The 24,657-nt window shown below is 48.6% G+C and overlaps 2 protein-coding genes across 11 annotated transcripts in view; both read right to left on the bottom strand.

Moving 5' to 3' along the window:
* Nucleotides 1–1,550: 1,550 nt before the first annotated feature.
* LOC121593071 (tumor necrosis factor receptor superfamily member wengen) lies at nucleotides 1,551–15,502 on the bottom strand. 3 transcript variants are annotated; one of them, XM_041915141.1, is made up of 5 exons: nucleotides 14,475–15,502; nucleotides 8,317–8,754; nucleotides 8,024–8,225; nucleotides 5,091–5,249; nucleotides 1,551–2,879 (listed from the first exon to the last, which is right to left on the bottom strand). In XM_041915141.1, the coding sequence occupies exons 2-5, from the start codon at nucleotides 8,731–8,733 to the stop codon at nucleotides 2,680–2,682; spliced, it is 978 nt and encodes a 325-aa protein (XP_041771075.1). In that variant the 5' UTR covers nucleotides 8,734–8,754; nucleotides 14,475–15,502; the 3' UTR covers nucleotides 1,551–2,679. The 3 variants fall into 3 exon arrangements, with proteins under 3 accessions (XP_041771075.1, XP_041771065.1, XP_041771056.1); XM_041915131.1 differs by having other exon boundaries at nucleotides 14,482–15,501; XM_041915122.1 differs by having other exon boundaries at nucleotides 15,029–15,500.
* A 3,710-nt stretch (nucleotides 15,503–19,212) lies between these two features.
* The window catches only part of LOC121590606 (Ca(2+)/calmodulin-responsive adenylate cyclase), a 58,122-nt gene continuing 52,677 nt past the window's right edge, over nucleotides 19,213–24,657 (bottom strand). For 7 of the 8 annotated variants that reach the window (XM_041910452.1, XM_041910531.1, XM_041911057.1 and 4 more), the window contains 3 exons: nucleotides 21,492–24,316; nucleotides 20,692–21,407; nucleotides 19,213–20,604 (listed from right to left, as the gene is read on the bottom strand). In XM_041910452.1, the coding sequence (XP_041766386.1) occupies nucleotides 20,318–20,604; nucleotides 20,692–21,407; nucleotides 21,492–24,316 (3,828 nt within the window). In that variant the 3' untranslated portion in view covers nucleotides 19,213–20,317. The remainder of the gene's footprint in view (nucleotides 20,605–20,691; nucleotides 21,408–21,491; nucleotides 24,317–24,657) is intronic. The other variant, XM_041910969.1, reaches the window with a different exon arrangement.

Raw genomic sequence — 24,657 nt, 5'->3', positions numbered from 1 at the left:
TGTGCAGCTGCTGCCACGTTGTCGCGTTGGCGGGAATGATGGACGACTCACGACAACGATTCGCGCCCGGCTGCCACTGCGCTGCACTGTGCTATGTATTTCACGCACCGATCGTTCGATTCTTGGCAGAGCCGCGACGTGTGATGGGCTGTCCTAATGGCTACCAGTGTTGACCGCTTGCCAACAAGCGCATCGCTTAGCACGGACCCACACACACACAGGCTGACCCTGACCCATGGGCGAACGACACCTGGCTCGATGCCGGTGGTGTCACTTTGCCACTGTCCGCTGTTTGCTGTCAGAACCCTCAGAACTACCAAGACGGCGGCCAAAAACAAGAACAGGCAAGTTCAGTCTCCCTCCTCCAAAGATCGTCACACGGTAGGGAGTCTTGCCGTCTAGTCTGCGCTCAACATCTATGTTTTGTTGTTTTTTTTATTTATTTTGATAGATGCTACCATTTTTTTTTTTTTTTTTTTTTTTTTGGAGGATCTTCATCCCCGAAATATATGATGCATCTCCTAGGCCGAAATTTGAACTTCAAAGCAAACCTGGCTGAGCTCTTCTACAGAATTTTCAAACTTTTGATGTTTGTATTCGAGGTCGGCAAACCGCTCTGTGATCTCAGTCGATCCAGGCACCAAGATCCAAGTTTGATGTCCCGACATCTTCGTTTGGGGTGACACCTGGTGCTTGAAGTAAACCCGGAGCAAACATTCCAAGTGTCCGAAAGTGCCAGTAAACGATTCCGTATGCTTGAACAGGTATCAAAAACACCTCGGATACTTCCTTCTCCAACTTCTCAACCACCAAGTGAGGTGGAGTTTTTTTTTCTTGGTTTTTTGTTTTTGGTGACAAGTGTCACCTCCAGAGGTCTACGCGGCAGCCCACTCAAACAGTCCACTCACGTACGAGGTACGACGCGTATGGCGGCCGGGAACGCGCTACACCAAGCGCATGTCATTGACGAACCGGGACGACGCGCTGGTCCAATTTGGTTGCAACATCGAAACCGCAACCCGCACCGCACTAGGACCGGGTGCGTCCGGCAGATGGCACTTTGGTGGAACTGCAACCGCCTATCTGTTGCCAACGCACCTCCCCACCCACTCACCCTCATCACGCAGCGTACTGCGGGCAACAGCGGCACCGAGCGCGCCGCACAAGCTGCGCGATTCAGGCAATGTGCAAACCCCATGACCAAATCTAGATTAAGGACCGATTCGTCGTCCGTCCGCTTCGCTCCGCGGGCCACGGCACATTCCGATGCGTTTGCGAGCTCGCAACCCCTCCCCCTCCTTCCCCTTCGGGAACATGCGGTGCGTGTCCCCTAGCTCTCCCTGTGTGTGTCTCTCTCTCTCTCACTCTCTTTGTGTATACGCTTAGTTTACAATGTGAAAATGATAATGATGAGCGATAGGGTCGGGTTTTGCGCGCAGAAGACGGTTGTGGTTTACCCTTTTCTAACGATCGATACGCAATTTCGGGAACATGCTAGCAATATGCAAACAACAAGTATAAGAACACAAATAAAAAAACAAAAGAAAGACTTGAACGTGACCATAATGTTTGGTGGTGCGTCGTGTTTTCTGGGCCTTGTGTTTTTCTTTTCTTCTCTTTCTTTTACCATTGCCGTTGCCATTCCTATTCTCTTCTCTCTTTCTCTCTCTCTCTCTCTCCCTCTCTCTCTCTCTATTTCTCTCTGTATGTTTCTCCTTGTTTTTTCGATTTCGTAAACCTTTTCGGTTTCTCCGCCCAGCGCAACTTCCCAGTTGGAAGCGAATCCAGCGACGAACAGACGCAGTAACAGACAGGTTAGGTTGTGCGGATAGTTTACTGGCTTAACTACAACTACTAACAAGCAAGCAAATAAGGGTTAGGGGGCACACGTACGGCATACCGTCCTTATACAACGCTGCTATCGTTTTTTGTTTTGTTTTAAGCATGTTTGGTTCGACATTTTGCACTCGCTAAAAACACTAATACATAAACACGCACACACATACATATATACACATCCTACTACAGATTACAGGGTGTAGCTGAGACTGTGCGCTGTGTGTGTGCGCGGCAAAGGGTTAAGGGATATGTATAGGTATATGTACACTAACACTTAAAGGCACATCTTTGCTTATTAGGTTTATCTTACTGCATTTTTCCTTATCTTTCTTTCATTATTTTCGCTTCCTCTCTTTCCTCTATCGCTCTTACTCTTTCTTCTTTCTTCTTTTTTTCTCTTCTTCTCTTAATCTCTCTCTCTGTATGCGTTTCGACATTCCCATTATGGGCTAACTTGCTTAAAACGTTCCTTTTCTTAAACACATTCCTCGACTCCCCGAATAATCGACAGCTTGGATTAGCGGAAAGGATAAGGATATAAATTGAGGAAGGGGGGGGGAGCGGAAAGGTAAGCTAAATATGTAACTCTTTGCGGGTGATTTTGTACAGATTTAAATAATTGTTAGTCTAAGCCTGACCCGCCCTTTTTGCCCGCATTCACTTCCCGTGCGCCCCAAAATCTTCGCATAATAAACGTTTCGTTTCCCTCCCACTGAGTTCCCACTTTTCTTAGGAGAGCGCCAACGGCTAGTTACATTACGCCGCTGCTCGATTTGTCGACTTCCTGCCGGTCCAGTGCACTTCTCCCCTCCGTGGTGCTGCACACTGGCCTAGTACGCCCTAGTAGTGGCGGATGAGAGTGAGCGGCGGTGGAGTGGTGCTGTTGGTGGCAGCGGCCCCCGTCGGTGGGCGTGATGCCGGCGATCGGGGCTGGCGGGACGGGGCCTGTGACTGGACGCGGGACGTGTCGATCGTCTCCTCGATGTACAGGTTGCCCGCCTTGGGCGGGACGTTGTGCGCCTTCTGGGCACATTTCTCATCTGCGATCGCGAAAGAAAGGAAGCAGGGGGGATCTGTTAGAAAATGTGAGAAAATTCGCAAGATGACATGTTGGAGGAAGGGTGCAGGGTGTGTAGGACCGAGGACAGGCAACAGAATTCCCGTCCGTGGTGTGACCGCGCCGAGAATTGCAAGGTCCTCTCGTGCCTCACCCTCGCTATCTTGAGAATTGAGACAAAACAAGCATCCTATCCAGTGCTGCATCACGTGATCGTGACAATCGCAAAAAAAGACCATCTCATTTTTCAGTGATAATCATTGCTGATAATCATTAAAAGCGCTTGATGACATGCCGAAGATGACATTTCCATGTCATTCAACAAAATCCATGTCTCCGTAGCGTACTCAACTGTGATGATCGGAGGTGATACTCACACAGCTTGTGTGGTCGGATTGATGACATTTTGTCTGGCGGTGATAATCGCGATGGTGATGACCACACTTGCGACTGGTCCCATGCAATGAAATCAGCATGCCCTCGCTTTGTCTGCTTTGTTGGGCAGAACGGGAAAGCATGTTGATTTTGATAGTTGGAATGATCCGAAGCCGTCCGGAGTCGTCCGAAGTCGTTCGGGTTTCATTTCCCCTTTATCAACATGCTTTATCATTCTACCCAACAGACCATCAAAGTAGACAGAGCGTGACAACATGCTCATTTTGTTGCTTGGGACCACTCGCATGCCCTGCACATCTTCCATGACTATCGTAATGATCACCGACAGAAAATGTCACAACCAAGTCTTGGTCAGTTAGATGGTTGCACCAACTGTTTGAGTCTCAACTCTGATCGTCAAAAAAGAGCTCGTGACCCTCACATGATTCTGTTTCAGTCGGAATTTGTCATGACTACGATAGTTACATTTTGAAGTACCGATAGCAGATAAAAAAAAATCTAACTTTTGGTCAGTCGCTTTGACCAAGTTGCCTAAAATGTCAAATGGTTTTCATGTTGTGGTCACTGTTTGAGTATCATTTCTGATTATCACAATTGAGCACGTGACGCTAACAAGGATTTTGCTTCAGTCAGAATTAGATATGACATTGACAGTGACATTTTGCAGCACTGATTTATCAGATCGCCGCGATCTCCGACATACAGGCCCGCACGCAAAGGCTCTTCTTTTCAGAGAAACCACTATTATACATTCAACACCCCCTTATTTCCCCCGTATTCCTCCATACCACCAACTACCTCCTTCCAGCTTATTAATGCAACTCAACAATTCAGCTGGCGTACGCTGTCAAAAAATAGCATGTCGAAAATGCAAACAATGTTCCCGACACCGTCCTTCCCTGGCATGAATTATAATGTGCACCATGCACACTTGCACCGCCCACACACACACATAACCTCGTCGAGAGAGTTGCACAACCGTAGAGTGTATGCGTGTGTGTGTCGGTGTGGTTTTGCTTTCCCAAAACTCATCGCCATTGGGGAATTGCATACATTGCGCACAAAAGGGACGACGACGACGAAGATGGCCGCAGCTCCAAATCGCCCCCATCAAGATTCCAACGGCAGCAACGGAACGAAATAACAAAACACCGAAAATATTCTACTCCAGGGCCCATGTACCCATGTCTCCCCCCCTCGTCCGTCTGAGCCCACCGTACCTCAGCGCGTTTGGTGGTTGGTGCTTTATTTATAAAACCCTAGCGCGTGCAACCAAACACACAAATGAGCACAACAATACCGCAGCAATGGCGGTGGGGTGGGGAAGGGACTAAACAAATAGAATCCCCCGTGCGCGTGGTTGACACGACACGCCGAACCGCAGCGCGGAGTTGACCGCATTGCGGGAATTTGCGGACCTCCAGCCCGCCAAGACACCCGGCGTGGCAAGAAATTATGCAAGACCGCACCGGTCGGCGACAATGTGTGTTCCACTACGCGGTGGGTGCCCAAAAACCTTCGCCTTTAGCATATCGTTGCTCCACCTCCCCAGGCTTAATGAGCTATGAATCCCCAGGCCCTCAAGAGGGTACGGTAGAGTCGCCGGGGGAATTTACCGAAGTTGCATAAACACAACAAACCCTTGCCGCCACGTCCAGACGAAATGGTTGCTGCTCCTGCAAACACCCAGGTAAGCCAGATTTCGGATCTAGATCAGGAAGCGGCGCGTGCTATATTTAGCCCGCTTCCTTCCAATATCGCCGCGAACGCTCATTCCCAGCAGCGGACGTGTACTTACCAAGCAGCTGGTCGAGATAGACGCACCGGACCTCGATCGGATGGTGGCCGGTACTGCGCAGCCGGCCGTGATCGAAGTTCTCCAGCAGGATCGGACCACTCTCGAGATGCTGCATGCTGGCCAGATGGCTCACGAGCTGGGCCGATAATGCTTCCATATCTGTCGAGTAGAAGAGACAAGAGTACACGAATGAGTACACGCGTGTATGCGCGTCAATGCGTTAACGAGCGGGAATAGAGAGATAGACTGAGATATTAGAACACACGCTACCGGAAGCGTAGCGGGCAGCAATGGTTCGAAGCAGAAAGGGGAAGCGAAAAATGGATGAAAACTGCGAACGACTTTTCCCTTTTCGGTGGTTGCTCTACACTGTGGCAGCTCGCGTTGAACATATTATTATTTTTAACCCAAAGCACCTCTGCACCCAGCTGCAACGATTGCTGCCGCTGAGGATCTGGTAACCGGAAGCAAAGACATCGTACCCGCTCCATCCTACCCTCTTAGAGCAGGCACCAATCGACTGTTTGGTAAGCGTACTGGCGACACGACCACAAGAAGATAGTCCTATAGAGAACAAGAGAGAGAGAGGGGTTGAAGGGAGAAAAAATCGACCCCAATATCCATCTGCAAAACCCGCCACACTTTCCTCAGTAGCCGAAGCGAAAAAAAAACACGCACACGCATCACTCCATAACCGTCAAACACGGCTTCTGTTTTGCTCTCGCAGCTACCAACGACCACGACAGGGGGTACACACCATAGCACCCCAAACGAACCAGAAACAGGAATCGTTTCCATTTTTTGGGGTGCTAATGGTTCCGAGCTAAAATTAAAAATCCCAAAAAGATGGTTCCGGCGCAAGATAGAAACAGAACGAGCGAGAGAGAGAGATGGGGAATGTTCTCAACGTGGTATAGCTCCAACTACGCCATCATCATTACTTTGCAACCGACTTCTTGACAACGGGTGTTCACTTGCTGATTTTTTTTTTTAATTCTTGGTTGTTATATTAGTATGTGTTAGTGTGTTTATGCATCCGGTGTACGTCTTAGATGGGTGCAGATGGGCAAACGTTTGGCAAAAAAAACCCCTACGCCCTCCTCCTCTTCCTCCTACATACGCACAACGACCGCTGGTTCTTCTCTCGCTTGGCGCTGCTGGCACACGCCTGTCATCACTAATCTGTTCACACCTAACCCTATTTATGGCACACGGACGTATTGCGATGTGTTCCGGCGCTCCCCGAACAAAGCAATCATTTTGGAATACTGGAAAAGTCACTACGACAAACAACAACAAAACTGATCGGTGGATCGTGTATCGGAGGTCGAATGCCCTCTCGTTCGGGTTCAATCTATTTTGGGGCACTCCCGGAGCAGTTCTCGATGCGATACATTCGGTAAAGACGTCAAACCTGCACGTTGCTCTGCTGGGTGTATGTTTCGGTCTGTTCAGATATTGTAGCCGGGAGATAGATGTTATGGTTCAATCAGCAATAACTTCCCATGGTATAAAACCAGTCGGGAGATATTTAGGACACAAACACTGAACTAAACATTGAACAAGGATGTTGCATAGAGTTGAAGCGAATTGACATGACCGCAATGTCCTTAAGATTTTGATACTTTGCTAGTCTTGTATACTTAATTGTAAGGCTAACAATGTTTCACACTGCACGTGTAGGGTTCTGTGTCAGGTCACAATTCTTGCAATCTAACAAATTTATATGTATTCTAGATTCTAAAGCAATATAGAAGTTAGCACTAATTATTCTGCGCATTTGTAAATCTATCATCTAATATCACTATCACAATGCCTTCAGAATGTAAAGGATATTGAAGAAAGGGTTTCTACTCATAATTCTGGGAAATAATTCTAGATAAATAATTTATCAACTTCATGTCGGATGCTGTTTTCATCATCTCTTAGTTAAGATTCTGATGTCGTCATTGACTAGAATTCGTTGTAGGAGATTTGTGTCCAATACAAACTCCCCCAAAATATCAATTTCCTAGTGCAGACATGTCAATTATACGGCCACATGCGGCCCGCGAAGGCTCCTAATCCGGCCAGGGAAGAACTTTGACAGTTATTTGAATGAAGCAGAAATAGATTGTAAATTATAAGATAAGAAAAACGGGTAAATTAATGTTGATTCACTGGGGAAGAAGCTTTCAACATTCGGTTTTAATAGTTCGATTATCGAAGAGTGAAATAAGTAACACATAGTTACTTGTTTGGGAAGGTATCCGCGAAGATGGTATGTAGCAAGTGTTTTAGTAGTTGTTTCCTGAGAGCACTCTAAAGTCGGACTATCAATATTTTCACTTATTTCCCGACATTGAGTTCGGAATGTTCTGAAATCATGTATTGGAATACCACTTTCTACTCTGAAAGTTAGCAAATATCCAAAGCAATTGAATATGAATTATTAAATTTCCGAGTAGGCACGACCGCCACTGAAGTAAAGCATGAGTAGATTAATGAATTTCATGAACTGTTTATTGGAGGCTACGAAAAAAAAATGTAAATAAGATTCTAGGTCCAAAAATAAGTCCTTAAGATTTTTGTCGATAGAAAGCACTCCCATCCCACCGTCACCCTACTGCGGCCCGCGAGAATATTTTGAACCGTAATCCGGCCCGCGACCCAAAACGAGTTTGACATCACTGTCCTAGTGCCATTCTAATGTGAGGACCGTTTTGATATGAGATCCCAGACACATTCAGAATAGGGACATGGTCCAGAGACGGCAAATTAGATAATATACCCAAGATTGGAGTTATTGCCAACATTGCAGTTATTGGAGGTCCTGTGGTTCAATAGTATGGTGATCTCATAGTATTTCAAATTTGACAGTTGCTGTCAGTTGGGATCTATCTGGGAGTTAATAATAAATTACGAGGTTAAGTAGCGTTGCCGCTTCTACCTACCGGCGTCAAAGTGCTTCTCGATGCGGCGCCACTGACGGCTCTGGTTGAGGGCGACGCAGGCGGCAGCGAGCAGGAACAGCAAGCAGCCGATGATGGCGAGCAGCAACGATGCCACCTGCCAGTCCCACAGGATCTCCTCGGTGCTGGCGGCCGGCACGACCCGCCGGTAGCCCTCCACTCCGTCCCCCTCTTTCCGGCGCTCCTGCAAACCACAAACCGAGACAGACAGAACCGTCATCAGCATCCAAATCTCCAACTCCTCCGTATCACTCCATAACCACCACTATCCTTACCTCTTTCCAGTGATGATCTCGGGTGCGACCGACCGATACGATCCCGTTCCCGTTCCCCTCGGGCAGATGGGGGTACGGGCGATGAGCGGACGCCGTCAGGTCCTTCATCGTGCCGCACACCGTGTTCATGTAGTCCTGGCACGGGCGCAGCACGACCTGATGGTCGGCACAGACCCGGCACGGGACGCAATCGTCCACGGTCGGGTCCCACCAGCTGGCCCGCGGCTCACAGGCCGCCGCCACCAGCATCGTGCCGCCACCGCCGCCCGGCCCATCCCCCAGATCCATCAGTTGCAGCAGGATCGCGAGCAGCACCAGCGTCGTCGTCGGCACCCTGCCCCGGCGCCCCCCTGTCGTCCGTCCGTCCGGGCGTCGACGCCCCGCCAGTTGTGACATTCCACCCGTCCCGTGCGGCATCTGGTCGTGCTGTGTGGGGAGCTGTGGGGCGACGAAGAAAACGAAAAAGAAGAAAAAGAAGAAAAAGCAGAAAAGCAAGAGAACGATTGAGTAAGGCAGCAAACGGGACGGCGGCTTGAATTAAAAATGCGACAAGATGGCGGCACACCGGAAGCGTGGCAGAGTGGCGGTCCATGTTCGGGAGAGCGTTCCGGGGGCGTTGCAAAGAAATTCATTCATTAACTCAACCGAAATAGGCACACACACACATCACACATCACACATCGCACATCGTAAAATGAGCAGGAAGGGGGAGCTTGCCTCCCCTCTCTCCAGTATCCCCAAATGTGGCACGAGAGCTAGTGTCCACTTCCGGTTGGTTTTCAACGAAATCCATGCCCCATCCCACTGATAGGCATCGATCACGCACCGTTTTCAATGTTTCCGAGGGATATGTTGTGGAGGTTTTGGGAGGGGGGGGGGGGGAGGTGGGATGATCGGTATGGGCAGGTGAATATTAAATGCCACCCTTCCCTTCAATCTAATCTTACTCCCTTCTTTGTCGCGGTTTTTTTAAAGCGAGAGAGAGACCTAAAATTTAACGTTTTCTTGGAGCTCAGTAGGGGGAACGAAACAAACTGAAGGGCTACGATGATTGAAAGGGCTAAGTGAGCGCAGAAAAGAGGACGGGGGTGTAAAGCTGCAGCAGCAAAATGCAATACATTGGAGCTCTTAAAGCTCCAAAGCAGCAAAGAGGAAGAGAAGTTTAATAGAAGGAGCAAAGTACGATTCAATTAATTTGTTCCGCCTTTCTCGTCCAGGTCTCATCAAAATCAATCAATGAAAAAGAGCGATACATTCAGAAGTAAAAGAGACAGAGAGAGAGAGAGAGATAGAGAGAAAGAGAAGGAAAAAATGGTCTCTTATGTAACAACCGTCACACTGCCGCTGGAATACATAATTTCTACTTCCTTCAACTTCAACGTTTGAGTGACTCCAAACAGACGCATCGGAGCAGAAGGGATTACGGGAGGGTGGTGGTGGGGAGGGGAGTTGTTTGTGTTGGACTCCACTTCCTGCACCGGTAACGCACTGCAGCGTGACTGACGTGCCGCGTTTGGTTCCGGTGAAGCGGGTGGTCAAAGTTCGCTGCAAGCAAAACGGGGGTTCTCCCCTACTACCGACCCTTGCGCACCCCACAAAGGGTGTTATTGCATGCTTTGCAACGTGCAGCGCGTTACAAACTAGGAGTTTTCCCTTCCCGAGTCAATCACACGAGCGAGCGAAATGGAAATGGCCGCGAAATGTATTGTTGTTTTGTCAGCATTTCAAACCCACGGCTCCCCACTGCCCATCACGTGCAAGTGTTTACAAATAATGCTCCTTTGCAAATGGAAGGGAGGGGGAGGTTTCAACCCATTTGCAATATCTTACATCCGTTAAACTTCAACCCAACTATGATTGTTTTTTTGGAGAATGTCTAACAATGTCGAATTAAACCTTTGCAGTTATGAAGTATTGCTTATGATGTTCCGTTCCTGTTCCGTTGTATGCAAAGTAGCAACGTATGCACACACCTTCCCAAGACGGGCGCATGCATCGCCCAGGACCACCCCCGAAAGCCGACCGGAAACAGGGGGAGCAGCAGGGAATGCCGCTGAGATATACAGCCGCGCATTTGTTTACTGGCGCAACTACTGCGGCCAGTGCACGTCCGAAACACATGTCATCGTGGTGGCTGTAAAAAGCAAGGGCCAAGGATGCCTCGCTCCTCCCCCGGGGTGTTGCCGCGCTCGCGTGTGAGATTGCTTCGATTAAATAAATCCCCCGCAGGCGCTGGGACCCCTATCTCGCCTCCCAGAGCCGCTCACAGAACAGATTTTATTGCCCATCAAAACCTCGCCTGCCTAGGGCGATCTAGATCTGGTGTGCGTAACCTTCCGTTTTTCTCCGTACCTTTACGCGAGAAAACAGAAAACCGACGACCAAATGACGTCAATGCGCACCATGCACAGCACCATGCGCACCGAACGGCTTATAGGTGGAGGGGCGCAAAATTAGTCCTAGATATTGTTGTGCACGAGTGCAGCTAAACCAGCCTCTGCCTCGAACCTCGGAAGTGTGTGCGTTGCTCTGCGCAAGATGCCTAGTGTCCTCGCGCACCCCAATCCCCCACGGGATGACCAACCAAAGCAAGTAGCTGCCCCCCCATCGGAATGCCTTCGAACCGTAAATTCGCAAACAACGCACAGAGAAGAAGACTGCACACATGTGGTAGCCATCTTTTCTGCGTTAGCGTTTGTTTACAACGCAGAGCAGCAGAGTTTATATTGCTGAGAGACGTGTTAATGATGTGCAGCTTCACCTCTACACCACGGCAAATCTCGTACGTGAATGAAAAAAAACAAAACAAATCCGCCATATCCTCTTTTTCACTTCCCGGAATTTTGCTATTTCGGTGCCCAGAAACTGTGGTACGACCTGGAGAGAGAGAAATGGCGGAGAAGCATACATTACTGTATTGCCAACTCCTACGAAGAGTAGAAAAAACCTACTATTTGTTCCGTGATGAGGTTGATGTAAAGCAGTGATTCTAAAAGTGGTCCCAAACCGCCCGCTAGTGCCCAGGCGCCTTTTTTAGAGGGCGATAAGACTGAAACAGTTTACAGATTTGTGGTGCTGACTGATCGGTAATGGCAAATCTTACTTTTCTTTTTACCAAAACCGTCTGACCGATCATATCGGTAGTTAGGCACTTTTTATATGTACTGGATTGATTACTTGACGGCATTATTTGAGATAAATATATCGATAGAGATAGATAGATTTGAGATATTATCATCGGAAGACTACATCCTGCATCCTGTCGGTTTCAATAAATCGATTTCGAATTCGAATTCCACGAATTCAGCAAATTCTTATTGTGCTTTTTTGCTTTCATATGTCCAATTGGACGGTAGAATGGCCTAGATCTCAAGTTATGCAGGAAGAGGTGAGATATTTGCGATTTTATAGAGTACTAAAAAAATAGTATCCAATACTTTTTGAGGAATCAGCAGGACACAGTATCTCATAAATTATACACCTTTTTGTCTCTGAAGCTCTGAAAACTCTTTTTGTTGCAAATCTGTTTTTCCCTATTCATAGTAATTGAAATTTGAACAAAACATACTATAAAACAGCCGTGGAATATCACAAAACGTGTATGAACTAAGTGGAGAGAGATTGTCACTATCATTACACCATGTTTTTATCAAGTAAGGTACAGGTGTTCTGCTGTAGGAAATATTGCATGATTGGTACGAAATTAATGATAAAACGATATACTAGAAGGGGACATTTATCCTTAGCCTGATTCTCCTTGTCTAAGACCTAAGGAGATTAAGGAGACTAAGTATAAAATCTAAAAGCTACTGAAGAATTTAGATCTACTGGAGAATGACGACAAAAAATAAAATTAATAAATTAAAAACATATAAAATGAAAGAAAAAAATAATACAAATAGTTTTTGTAGATTGTCCAATATGATCAATGTTTGTTTCAATGATAAACAGAATAAGCATTCACTTTAGACCTTGAGGATTGATAATTCTTGAAGTCTGAGAGTAGCAGCAGTAGGTTGATAGAACCCTGCTCCTCGTTAGCTATTTTATCGGAAAGTAGGCAGTCCAACTCAATGATAATTCACGCTCAGACCGAATCTAGCAGTGCTGCATTCCACGCTTCTCGCGCCCATCAACAGCTACAGAAGGTATACATTTAACGTTTAGAATACAATCCCTATAACCGAGGATTTGATTAACCCGAATCATATCGAGCATTTGGTACAGTCCTTACAACCCTTAGGAATGAAATAAAGCATTTTATATTATCTTCTTCTTTTTTTTTCTTCAAACCAGTTGCCTATTTCTACGCTTTAGTTACTTACGAATCTCCAATAGACAACTAATCCCACAAAAGCAATTCCATATAATCTATGCCCCTCTTATTTAAGCACAAAATTCACACAAAGACTGAACAAGTTTCTCTTCCCTCATGCGTTTTTAAATCTAGCTAAATGAGGAACTGAACTACTCTCCCTGTGGAACACTATTCTGGTTCATACGAGCTGGAACTACTACTGGATGACCTTTTTTGTTTTTAAATAGGCTCAGCACTGATATTAATTGTATTTATGCTTCATTATCATCCTTCAGTAAATAAATCTAAAATCTCCTAACTACCCCCGTCTCTCTTTCCACATCGAGAATCGATCTCATTTACTAACTTACACGTGTGCGCGTCATTGCTGCTACATACGCTATAGCGACGTTCGTGCGCTTACCGATTACACCGCGCGAGCACCCGACCGAACGTACGCTTATAGAGCGTTTTATCGTGCCCCAATCCGGTTGTGCTGCAGCACCGTATCGATTTCACATTTCCGCACGGCTACTACGATGATATCCTACCCACCTTTTCTGTCACCTTTGTTTGGGCAGCGCTTTTAGGCAGCACAGTGTAACTTCCTTTTCCTCTTCTCCACCACCACCCGCTCTCCCCGTTCCCCCCTGATTTGTCCCATTCCAGTGACATTCTGGACACGCGACACGGCCACCACACACACGCGCCCGAAGTGAGCCAAAAGCCTTACGGGCGGCACACGCGTGCCCGGTGGTGCGTTTTTTTAAAGTTCAACCGCCCTTCCCCACACCTCCGTCTTCCGGTTGAGCGTGTGCCCTTCTGACCGACTTCCGGATGGCCAAATGCGGCATTTCTTTTGTAGTTTCTCTTCCCGTGTCTTCCCAACGCTTCCGCTCCTGCTTTCTTTCGACCATTTTTTTTTTTTTTGCTTGAATTAAGGTGCGTTTTTTACGACGCTGCGTGTGTGGAATGAGAAATTTCACCGGAACACCGCGACGGTTTGCCAAATGCGGGCAGCGCTTTGCTCACCCCGCTGCAACAAGCTTACATGTACGGTTCTGTAACGAGCGATCGAGTGCGGGCGTAATGAGAATGCAATTTGAAACGTTTCTGGCAAGCAGCAGAGAAGAAAAGGACATTTTGTTGTAGTTTTTTTTAACATCTGAAGTGAAAAGGGACAATAAAAACGAAGCCCTTGTTCTTGTTGCAGCGATGATGCCCGCTCAAATAAGGCGCGTTTCATCTTGTGCCGAGTTTCGCTTGCTCTATTCTCGCCCGAGGGCGACAACTTCCGGGGGCTTCGAACCCTTTTAAGGGAGCAAACCCACACGCACACGCATCTGGTCCAAAAACACACAATGGCGGCACTGCTACGGTGCTACAACAGCCGGAAGCGACCGTTACTCCACTCTCTCTCTCTCTCTCTCTCTATCCTCTCTCCCGCTGTCTTGTTGCCGCCGCCAACCCAAAGCCTGGACGCCTGGTAGTGAGGGCGTATGCCGTTTGCTGTACTTCCCGTACGTGCCGCTTTCTTTTGCCCGCACGTGCGTACCCTCCTCCTTCTTGAAGCCCTTCGCCCTTACTCCTGTTTCCTTCTCATGTCTTCCGGTCCCCTACAGAAACAAATCCCCTGCGAGCACGATCAGGTCTCACAAGGCTCGGTATAGAGCGGCACAAAACAAACGAAAACAAAAAAATCAGGGCCCAAGAAAGCTTCTCGATCTTGCGATCAAGTGCCGCGCCCGCGCTTCCCTTTTTCTGGCCCAACGACAACTGTCCAAACTCGACACACACACACACAAACAAACGCATGCATTCGGGGTAGCAGCAACAGATACACACAGTCGCCACAACTCACAACTCACAAGTAGACTTCAGTCCGGAAAGTGCGGAGCCGGGCGGGCGGGCGGCCGTTTCGCTCGATGCTTGATGGATGGGCTTGATGGATGGACGCGTTATCTGCGACGTCTGTGTGCTGTTGATCTGTTCTGTTCTGCTCTTATGCTTGATTGACGGATGAAGGTCCTCCAGATCCAGTGGCTTTTCTGCCTCCAGAGCAAATCCGCTCGTACGCACACTCGCCAACACACACACACACGCACGCACACTTACGATCGCCCACTCACTCACTTGCTTACTCTGGTCGCTTTCTCTCGACTCGTTTGTGCGGGTCGAGTCCACCCAACTAAGAAACAGCGACAGCGAGATGAAGACCGCGTTAAGGGTTGATTGGGGGTAAGAGCAAATGGTGATTCTTGCCTGGGCTCAATTTTCTTTACCACTTTCCTGTTTGTGTATGTTTGCGTCTTGGTCACTAACTCTTGTCGCTTTCACCCCTCCCTCCTCTCCCGCCCAGCCCCAAACAGAGAAGCAATCAAATAGCAAGCCCAATTCCAAACCGTTCACACTTACATCGCGCATCACCCGCATCAATTGCTGTTGCTACTGCTGCTGGTGCACCGGCGGCAATAGGGTTCGTTACTGTTTCGTACACTCTTTTACTAGCTCTACACACTATCTCTTTTTTGAGATATGCACTACACACCCACTCTCAGGCACACCGTAGTAGTTTGGGGGTTTTGCTCACCGCCGCAGAACAAATGTAACATTTACACATCAAACTGGGTGCAGCATTTACGCGCACACACGCCACAACAACGCACTGGAGTGCGTTCACAGCGTTCGTTTCTCCGTTCTCGTTCTTTTCCTTATTTTTGCTTGTTTCCCTTTTCTTTTGTTTGTTTCTTGCTTGCCTTAACCCGATTGTCGTTGTGCGTTACACGCTGCGGGTCCGTGCGACCCGGCAGAGGGTGTTTTTGTTTTCGATCCGTTCGGTTTGGTTGCTCTCGTCTGTTTGACCGTACCGCACACACGGCAGCAAGCACCGAGTCGCAGCCCGACCCCGCAGGAACCGAACGGGAACCGAAGGCAAGCCCCCGGCCCCGGACGCGGCTTGAGCAGTGCACGCATGCATGAACCGAACCGCGGTGGCGGTTCGTGCGCTTCGGGCGCTTGTTCTCGGGGCTGGCAAGGAAAAGGTATTGGGATGACAAAATCGTTAGATTGCATAAAAACAATAAATTTTATAATGTTAAAGGCAATTTTTGGGCACGGCTTGTGTAAAGCGATAGTAATGCATAATTTCAGTAAAAATAATCGATAAAATAACGAATCGTTTTATATTTTGTAGTTCAATCTAGGACATATCGTTTGCAAAACGTAATATTACGGCTGTTTTGCATAGTATAAATATATAAGTATTAATATTATGAATATTGTGTGTCACTAGTAGTTCCAACAGCATTGATGGAACGATTTTGTTTTTTCAAAACGAAAGTCTCCCCAATATGAATTTCCCTTTTTTGCATAAACATAAGATTCAGTTTGATAAAGAGCCTAAGATGAATTTTTGAATGACAGTTCACAAAAATATATTATTTAGACGGCAAAGCCGAATTGGATTGAATATTTGAGAATTGCTGTGCTTTTGTACAGGTTTAGATTGCTCTCAAACTGGTCTTACGGCTTGGATACTCCATAGCAAAATGTTGATTTATTTTCCCTAAAATAAATAACTCTCCAAGCTGTAGATCCTGAAGTCCTGAGCTGAAGTCTCGAAAGCCTTTATAGGCCGGCATGTCCGCATAGGACGTTACGCCAAATAGAAGAAGAAAAAGCTGTAGATCCCTTGAAAATTCACTTTCGAGAGCCAGAACTGTTTTTCCTTGGAACAACTGCAAGCAATATGTTAATTCTTCTTCTTATACTTGAAGACCTTGTTACGTGCAGACGGTCTATTCTAGACTTGAACCCATGACGGACATGTTATTGAGCAACACGAGTAGATGACAGTATCACAGGACCGTTCCCGTTGACTATTATTTGTACACAGTCGTTTGTTACAGTCGTTGCCACCAAATTTTGGCTCTAAGGCATCATTTTCTGACAGAGCGCATCAATTTTTGAGTCTAACGCACCTATTTTTGTCTGTAAGTCATCAATTTTTGACTTTTGTAGGCAACGTGATATTTTTACACGGTTTTTTATGTTGATTTTTACATTACATAAACAAAAGCCGTGTAAATTGATCGTTTTTTGGGGTAAAAATAATGATTTTGTAGAAATTATAAAGCCATTGTTAACGCCTGAAAATATACGCCAACATGTTTTACTCTATGAATAAATAAATAAACATTATTTTGGCACAGTTTTAGAAATTACATTTTTTTTGTAAATGAAGTGATTGACTAACAGGCAAAAATTGATGCCTTAGAGACAAAATTTGATGCGCACTGTCAAAAATTGATGCTTTAGTGGCTAAATTTGTGAAACACTGCTAAAATGGGTGCCTTAGAGATAAAAATAGGAGAGTTAGAGTTCAAATTTAGCGAAAACGACTATTTGTAAAGCAAGATATATGTTTATACAAGAACAAAAAAATCCAATATGAATTATAGGAAACAGTACATTTAGATGTTTTATTTCATATTTTAAATGTTACAAATTGAACAAATACGATCTAGGTGTTTTATATATATATATATGTTTATAGTCTCAGCAAAACAAAAATATTAAACGTCTCACTTAAAGTTTTCAAATTCCTTGCAGGAGAATTCACGCTTTGCTGCGTATGCTTCATATCTTAATGGTAAATAAATATGTGTGCCAATTGTACATGCTAACCGTTCCTTTCCCCTTGGAAATAAAATAATCAACAAGAGTCTTGAATTTGATAAAAATTCAGATTTTCGTTGCATTCTTATGCAGTGCTAACACTGATCGAGCTTTTACAACTATTAATAATTGTTATTATGTATTCAGAATATTTCCATTATCGCACCATTCACAACGATTTTATCATGTTCTTGTTGCTTATTTAATTGAAAAGACGTAGAAATAAACAAAAGACAAATTGCTGGTACATTATGTTGTGATTAATCGAAACCTTCTGTTTCTCCATATTTGAGATATAAAACTAAAAAATAAAATTAAAAAATAAACTCCACTCCGGGCTACCCCCGGCTCTAGGAGGATTCGGCTTGGATGTGTACAAAAATACTTCTGTTTGTATGCGCCACTACTAAAAGCCGAAGCGAATAGATTAGGAATGGCTTCTCATAACAAAACGGGACAGAACGGGCCGCCCCCGGGCCAAGCGTTCTCCGCGCCGTTCTTCCTACGAAAACGCATCCGCACTTACTTCTGGCCTTTGGCGGGACCGTGCGGCGGCTTCTAACCAGCTGTTTCTGTTTCGCTCATCGAGTACGCACGCTTCCCGCTCGCTCTCCAGTGCAATCTTGCGCGTAACCGACCCGCCAAGCTGACATGCAACATTGTGTGCTACCCCTTTTCGTGTCGTATACAATCGTAAATTGCATAGAAAACATCGCATACAAAGTTCCGTAGAAATGGGGACGCTGTGTCGTCTTCGCCCAGTAACGATCTCGGGTCTAATTTGATGTACTACCAGTATATCTCAACTCGCTTCCACTTTACCACGCACACGCACAACAGAGCATTTCACCGTACGGTCTTATTACGATTATTATTGACAGTTTTATTCGTTATTCCAGTGAAGTATATAAATAATAGTTACAAAAACAAAAACTGCGCTTTTTTTTCCAACGATCTGTGGTGTTTAGCGTTTTGGTATGCTACAACAATCGTCCACTCCCCTGTCGCCAACCTCGCACAGTAAATGAAACATTATTCTTTCTCGTGCTGCCGGTTTCAAGTGAAATCTATGGAGCCGCAGCCACCCCTAAAAGTCAGCATCCCCATATCCCCTTCATCATGAGCAAAAAATAGGGACGCGCGCCGTGGCGTTGGGTGTGTTTGAGAAGTGCTGTGCTAGTGCACAGGCGGCTTGCTCTTAAACCGAGAAAGGGAGGTTGGGATTGAATTTGAAACCGAATCGGGAAAAAGGCAATCAGTCTGCTTCCAAGCGACACATCTCAAAACATGCGTGCATGTGTATGTGTGTGTGTTTGTGGTGGGAAATCTGTGCGTGTGAGTTTTACATTCCTATTAAGTAGTCTAATTCTAGTAGTCCAAAGCTTGCATGAGATTTTAGTAGTTCCGCGTGTTTGCGCGCGCTCGAAGGCGAGCCGTAATACGCACCATAGCTGACGCACTAATATAGCAACATATAAATATATATATATATATATATAAGTATTTATACATACTACACTGCATTAGTCTCTTAGTGACGCTCGCACCAGCATAGTTTGCTTAGTTGATTTATCAACACTTCTAAGAAGGGAGATAATTTACAACAAACCACCCTCCCCGCTACACCGAGAAGAGCGTTTGTAATCCTGGGAGCGTCCTGTTCAATGTACACCGAGAAAAGGTAAGACAAATGAGAGGAGCAGAGTGTTTGCATACAGAGAGAAAGAGAGAGAGTGGAGAAGGAGTATACGCATATACAAACGGAATTTCAAAAGTTCGCCAAAAATTCATGTTCAATAGCAAGATAACAATAGAAAAAAAGAGAAATGCACGGTGTGTACATAACGCTAAACATTAGAGACTATCTCTCTCTCTGCATCTCGTTTTTTGTCTCTTACGGGTTAGTTTGTACAACTGTACCGCTACTACCTAACTGCTAATACCACCACCACCTCCTCCTCCTTCCCCACTGCAGAACTCACGTATCACACTGAATCATCCTAACGTTTGTGTTTGGTAAGGAAAGGAGAATCTCATCATTGTCAGAAAGGGAGCGCCAATGTCCATATGATCACTGAGATTACACGTCATATGCCGCTTTGCAGCCACCACTTACTACTACTACCTCCTCCTCCTCCTCCTCCGTGGAGTTCGCCATCATCCCACCGAAGCGCGCTGCATCCCCGGGTGCCCAGATACGTAAGGCATATCTCTCTGATAGCTTTGTGCATCGAAAACACTCCATCCCATCATCACCATCATCCAGCGCTTAACCATCACGAAGGGAAAAAGACAACCAGCAAACGATTGGAAGAAATCAGTTAGGCCACAACGGTACAAGGCTACTAGTAGCAGGGAAAGGTTGAGATTCATTTCTTTGTTGTAAGCATTTTGTAAGCGCTAAAAACAGACGGAGCTGAAAGATGGAATGTGTGTTCCAAAAATTAAAAAAAAAGTCTATGGCACAACAAATCAACTCGGGAGTGTAGGAAATACATTCAAAAAAGGATTCCTACGAGGTGCAGCACCAACCAGTTAAGGTTCTAATAAGGCAAGCAAGTGTGTGTATGTGTTTGGAGTTGAGGATCCGGAAAGCGCAGCAGGAAGCAACCAAACAGTGGGATGATGACAAAAACCTCGCAGTGGAAGAGTTTACACGACTCACTCACTGTTCTTGGTTAGTTCAATTCCAAATCCATATCCGAAGAAGAAAAAAAAAGGAAAAAATCCTTCCCTTCGTGAGCTCACAACTTAGCGCTAAACAGTTCCCCAAAAACCGGCTCCTCTAGAATTAATGTACAACAGTTTGCACTCTTCGCGCTTCAACTCCCCCTCGCAATATCTATGCCATCCCTTCTACGATGCACTTGATGGCGTTTTAGGTGACGCAAGCGTTTCGCCCAACGGTGAACCGGACTGTGGCGGCGGCGGCGGCGGCGGCGGCGGCGGTGGTGGTGGCGGCGGTGTCGGTGGCGGCGGCGGCGGCTGCCGGGAACCGTGCCGCGACGGGACGCGCTCCAGCTGCTCTCATCCGACCGGGCCGAACTTGTTGGTGATTTTGTGCGACGCGCTCACGATCGCCATCTCGTGGCGCGAGTCCAGATCACAGTCGTACAGCCCGCTCAGCGAGTCGAGGCTGAGCAGCCGGCTGCTGGCGCGGGACGAGATCGAGGTGTCGTCCACGTCCGGCGCGTTGTACAGCGAGTTCACGTCGGACAGGGCGCCTTCCGCGTCGGTCAGCCCGGCCTCATTGAGCAGGGAGATGTTTTCCAGCCCCGGCTCGTCCGTGATGTAGCCGGTACTTTCGGCGCCACCTGCGGGAGAGGGAGAGAGAGAAAGAGAAACCAGAAGTGAGAGCGAATGTGTATCCCGGCTGCACATAGATAGAGAGCGCATCCTACCAGTGGCCTCCTCCCGGCACTCGTCGTCGCTCCACTCGGACTGGCTTTCGACCGGGTTCGAGTCGAGCGATTGGTGGTTGTGGTGCGATGAGCCATTGTTGTCCCGCCCGCCACCGGCAGCAGTCCCTGCAGCGACACCGCCGCTGCCAGCACCACCGTCCCGTTCCAGCTGGGCACCGTACTTCAGCTCGTCGGTGATGTAGTTCCGGTTGGCGGACCCGGTGCCCTCCGAGTTGCTCAGACATCGTTCGCGCCGCTCGTGCGCACGCTGCTGACGGTTTGCGCGCAACCGACGCTGACCCCCGCTCCGCTGCCCGGTCTCTTCATCGTCCTCGTCGTCCTCTTCGTCCTCGTCGTCATCATCCTCCTCCTCCTCCTCCTCATCCTCCTGCTCCTCATCCACGTCATCTTCCTCTTCCTCCTCCTCGTCATCCTCCTCGTCGTCGCGATCTCGAGCGATCGCCCGGTCTAGTTCGCGCTCCCGCCGGCTGTAGTGGTGGCGCTCGCCCACACTGCGCATATCCTCGTCCGCCTCAATGTTGGACGACGTCTCGTTGGTCGACTTGGTCGCGTGATAGTTGCGATGGCGATGGTGCTGCATTTGGTTAAGCTGTTGCTGCTGTTGTTGCTGCTGCTGCTGGTGTTGCATTCGGCCCTTCAGCTCGCTCTTGCGATAATCGTGGATGATCTCACACGACTCGGTATCAGATGTTTGACTGCAAAACGAAAAAAAAGAAGAAACATTATTTAACATAAAAGAACTGCCAGGACACGCTAAACAAATCGCGCCGATCACTTACAGGTGGCTCGATTCGGAGGGATTCTTGTTGCGCGTTGCCTCCTTGATCGCCTCCAGCGTGCCCGGGTGCTTGGCGACGAGCAGATTGTTCACGTTCCGCACCCGTTCCAGCGAGCCGTCGTGAGCAGTCTGCTGCTGCTGCTGTTGCTGCTGCTGCTCGAACGCAGCGCCTCCACCCTTGAGCTGATCCTCCGTATTCGGTCCGTCGCCTCCGCCACTAACCACCGACAACTGCGCAAGCAGCGGGCGCGACTGGGACTCGTTCATGCGGCGCTGCAGCTCCCGCTCAAACGGCGATTTCGGATACGCCGCCGCCGCCGCCGTTGGTGCCGCCATCATCCCGGGGCCACCGCCACCCTTCTCGTGGTACTCGAAGCTGTTGCACGATTCGCCCTTGTTGTGGGCGGACGACGACTTCGTCTCCGCCGTCGTGCTCGTCACCTCGAAGTCGCGCAGGTTGCCGAAATCGATCGGGCTCAGCTTCGGGGGCGAGGTCGGATCGACCTGTATGTCGCACGGGTAGAGATACTGCAGGGCTGGATTGCCGCCACCGCCGGCAGCATTGGCGTGCGCACCGCCGGCCGTGCCGAACACCGGCAGCGGTGACTGCGGCTCACCGTCAAAGTCCTCTCCCTCGGTCGTCTTCGAGTAGCTCTCGTCGGACGAGCTGACCGACGGGGAGTGGGGCCGCGAGCTCAGATCGTCGGTCGAGGACAGCTCGCGGCATTCGTCGTACTCGGTCGGCAGCTTGGGCAGCGGTTTGATGTACTGCTTCAGCACGGAAGCCGATTGTTGGCGCTGCTGCTGCTGCTGCTGGTGATGATGGTGGTTGTGATGATGATGGTTCGGATGACTGTACTGTTGCTGCTGCTGCTGATGAATGTAAGCCGGCTGCTGTTGCTTGCTGTGGTGATGGTGCTGCTGCTGTTGCTGCTGCTGCATGTGCTGATGACGCACCAGGGCGGGCTGCGACATGCCGTAAGCGTATCCTTGTCCACTGATCGCATGCGGAAACACGGAGGACGTCGTCGCGTACCTCGGTGGCTCGTACATCGGTATCTGGTGCTGTTGCTGCTGCTGCTGCTGCTGCTGCTGCTGTATTTGCTGTATCGGTTTGATGATTGCATTCCCAATAATACCGCTCCCACCGGAAGCACCGCCGAGCAGCGGTTCGTTTTCGGACGCGGTTGCATATAGGCCCCGATTGTTCGAGTTGTGGTGTTCCTGCTGCTGCTGCTGGTGGTGATGGTTGCGTATTTTGTGCCCATTGTTAAGATGGTCGCGCCCGAGCGGCAACAGCTGCTGATGGTGGTTGAAGTTGTTCTCGTCCAGATCGGTCACGTTCGGGTTTTCGATGATGTTGAAGTTCTCGCGTATGTTGTAGCTCGTCGCGGGCAGCTGCACACCGTGCGACGACGTCGGCTGCTCCTGCTGCTTGTGTGCTACTGCTGCCGTCCCCGGCTGCCCGTGATGGTGGTAGTCGTAGTTGCGCTTGCCGTAGTTCTCCAGCCCGTGGTGGAAGCCACTGCTGCTCAGGATGTGATTGTTGTTGATGTTGTTGTGCTGCTTGTACACGCCGCCCTTCACCTGCTGTTGCGGTTGTGCTGCTTGAGCGGGGTTTGAGTACGACTGGGGGTAGTGGAAGGATTGCATCGAGTTTTTCGACGCCTGTCCCTGATTGTGCAGATGTTTCATCTGGAGCTGCTGATTTTGCACCATTTGTTGTTGCTGTTGCTGCTGCTGCTGCTGGTGTAGCAGATTGGGGCTTTCGAGAAAGTTGTAGCTTTCCTTCTTGCTGCTGTAGCTGCCGCCATCGTGCTGCCAGCGACCGTTCTTGCCCGTTGCCGCTTCCATCTCCATGCGTTGCTTCATGTGAAAGTTTGATCCGAGCTGTTGTTGCTGCTGCTGCTGTTGTTGTACTAATCCTGCCATGTTTCCGTTCGGCGCCATCATGTACTGATGGTGTAGCGCTGCTGCACCAGCTCGATCGCGCCCCAACGATGCATTACCGGATGCTCCCATCGCTCCACCCGTCTCGCCCGTACCCGTACCGCCGACCATCGCCAGCACGGCCGTCGACCCGACCGCATCCACCGACTGCTGCTGCTGCTGCTGCTGCACGACACTACTAGCCCCTCCGCCGCCTCCACCACCGCCAGCAAGGCCGTTCGTCACCATGCCGCCCGCGAACAGATGCTGCTCGTTCTGCTCGCACAGGAAGTACGTCACCATGTCGCCCTTGCCCTTCACCTTGATCTGCCCGCGGCACCGAAACTCAAAGTGCGACCCCTGCAAGCTGTCCACCACCTCCTGCGTCACCTGCGTGTAGCCCGGTATGCCGGTCGAGTCCATGCGCGACGCCACATTGACCGTATTGCCCCAGATGTCGTACTGCGGTTTCCGGGCGCCGATCACACCCGCCACCACCGGGCCCACATTGACGCCCACGCGCAGCATAAAGTTGTTGTACGAGTTTTCGTTGATGTTTTTCAGCGTGACGCGCATCGCCTTCACAAAGTCGACCAGCGCCGTCATGAGCCGCCGCATCGAGCCCGGCTCGGACGGCAGCATCTTGTGCTCGGGGATCAGCCCGACCGCCGCCATGTACGTGCTGCCGACCGTTTTGATCTTGTCGATCGCGTGGAACCGCTCCTCGCACAGCAGCTCGTCGAAGTCGGCAATGATTTCGTTCAGCAGCCGCAAACACTCCACGCCCTGGTTCGACCCGTCCAGCTCGGTGTAGAACTCGTGGAAGTTCGGCACGCTCGCGAAGATGACGCCCACCTTGCTGTAGCTCTGGTGGTACAGGTCCTGTCGCATGGTCGCCTGCCGGAATGAGAAGAGCACCGTTCTTAAAAGGGTTAACACATATTGCGCGCGCGCGTCACGCACACAACAACCTTGCCCGCTCGGTGTGTATCACACAAACGATTTCCAGAGCTGTTACAGAAGGCTCGATTTTAAAAATCGCGAAATCCGCCATTTAGGCTCCGAAACAGATTTACAAATACGCGACTATACGAAAGCAACTTATATTTGATGTTTGAATAACTGCTTTGCCTTAAGTGCAATACAGGATTTTTCCAAGGGTTTTTTTTTTAAATAGTTGGGGGACACTTCCTTGACTCTTTCCTATTTGAAGTCAACTTTATATGTTGAAAAATGGA

Source organism: Anopheles merus, chromosome X, assembly GCF_017562075.2.
Source record: "Anopheles merus strain MAF chromosome X, AmerM5.1, whole genome shotgun sequence".
NCBI lineage: Eukaryota > Metazoa > Arthropoda > Insecta > Diptera > Culicidae > Anopheles > Anopheles merus.
Note: the sequence above shows the minus strand (reverse complement) of the source record. Positions and strands in the feature narration are given on the sequence as shown.

Coding starts and splice junctions, on each gene's coding strand:
- LOC121593071 (XM_041915122.1), bottom strand. Junction 8,226..8,316: donor GAGATCATCACTGGAAAGAG/GTAAGGATAGTG, acceptor TGTGGTTTGCAG/GAGCGCCGGAAAGAGGGGGA. Junction 2,880..5,090: donor CTATCTCGACCAGCTGCTTG/GTAAGTACACGT, acceptor TCGCGATCGCAG/ATGAGAAATGTGCCCAGAAG.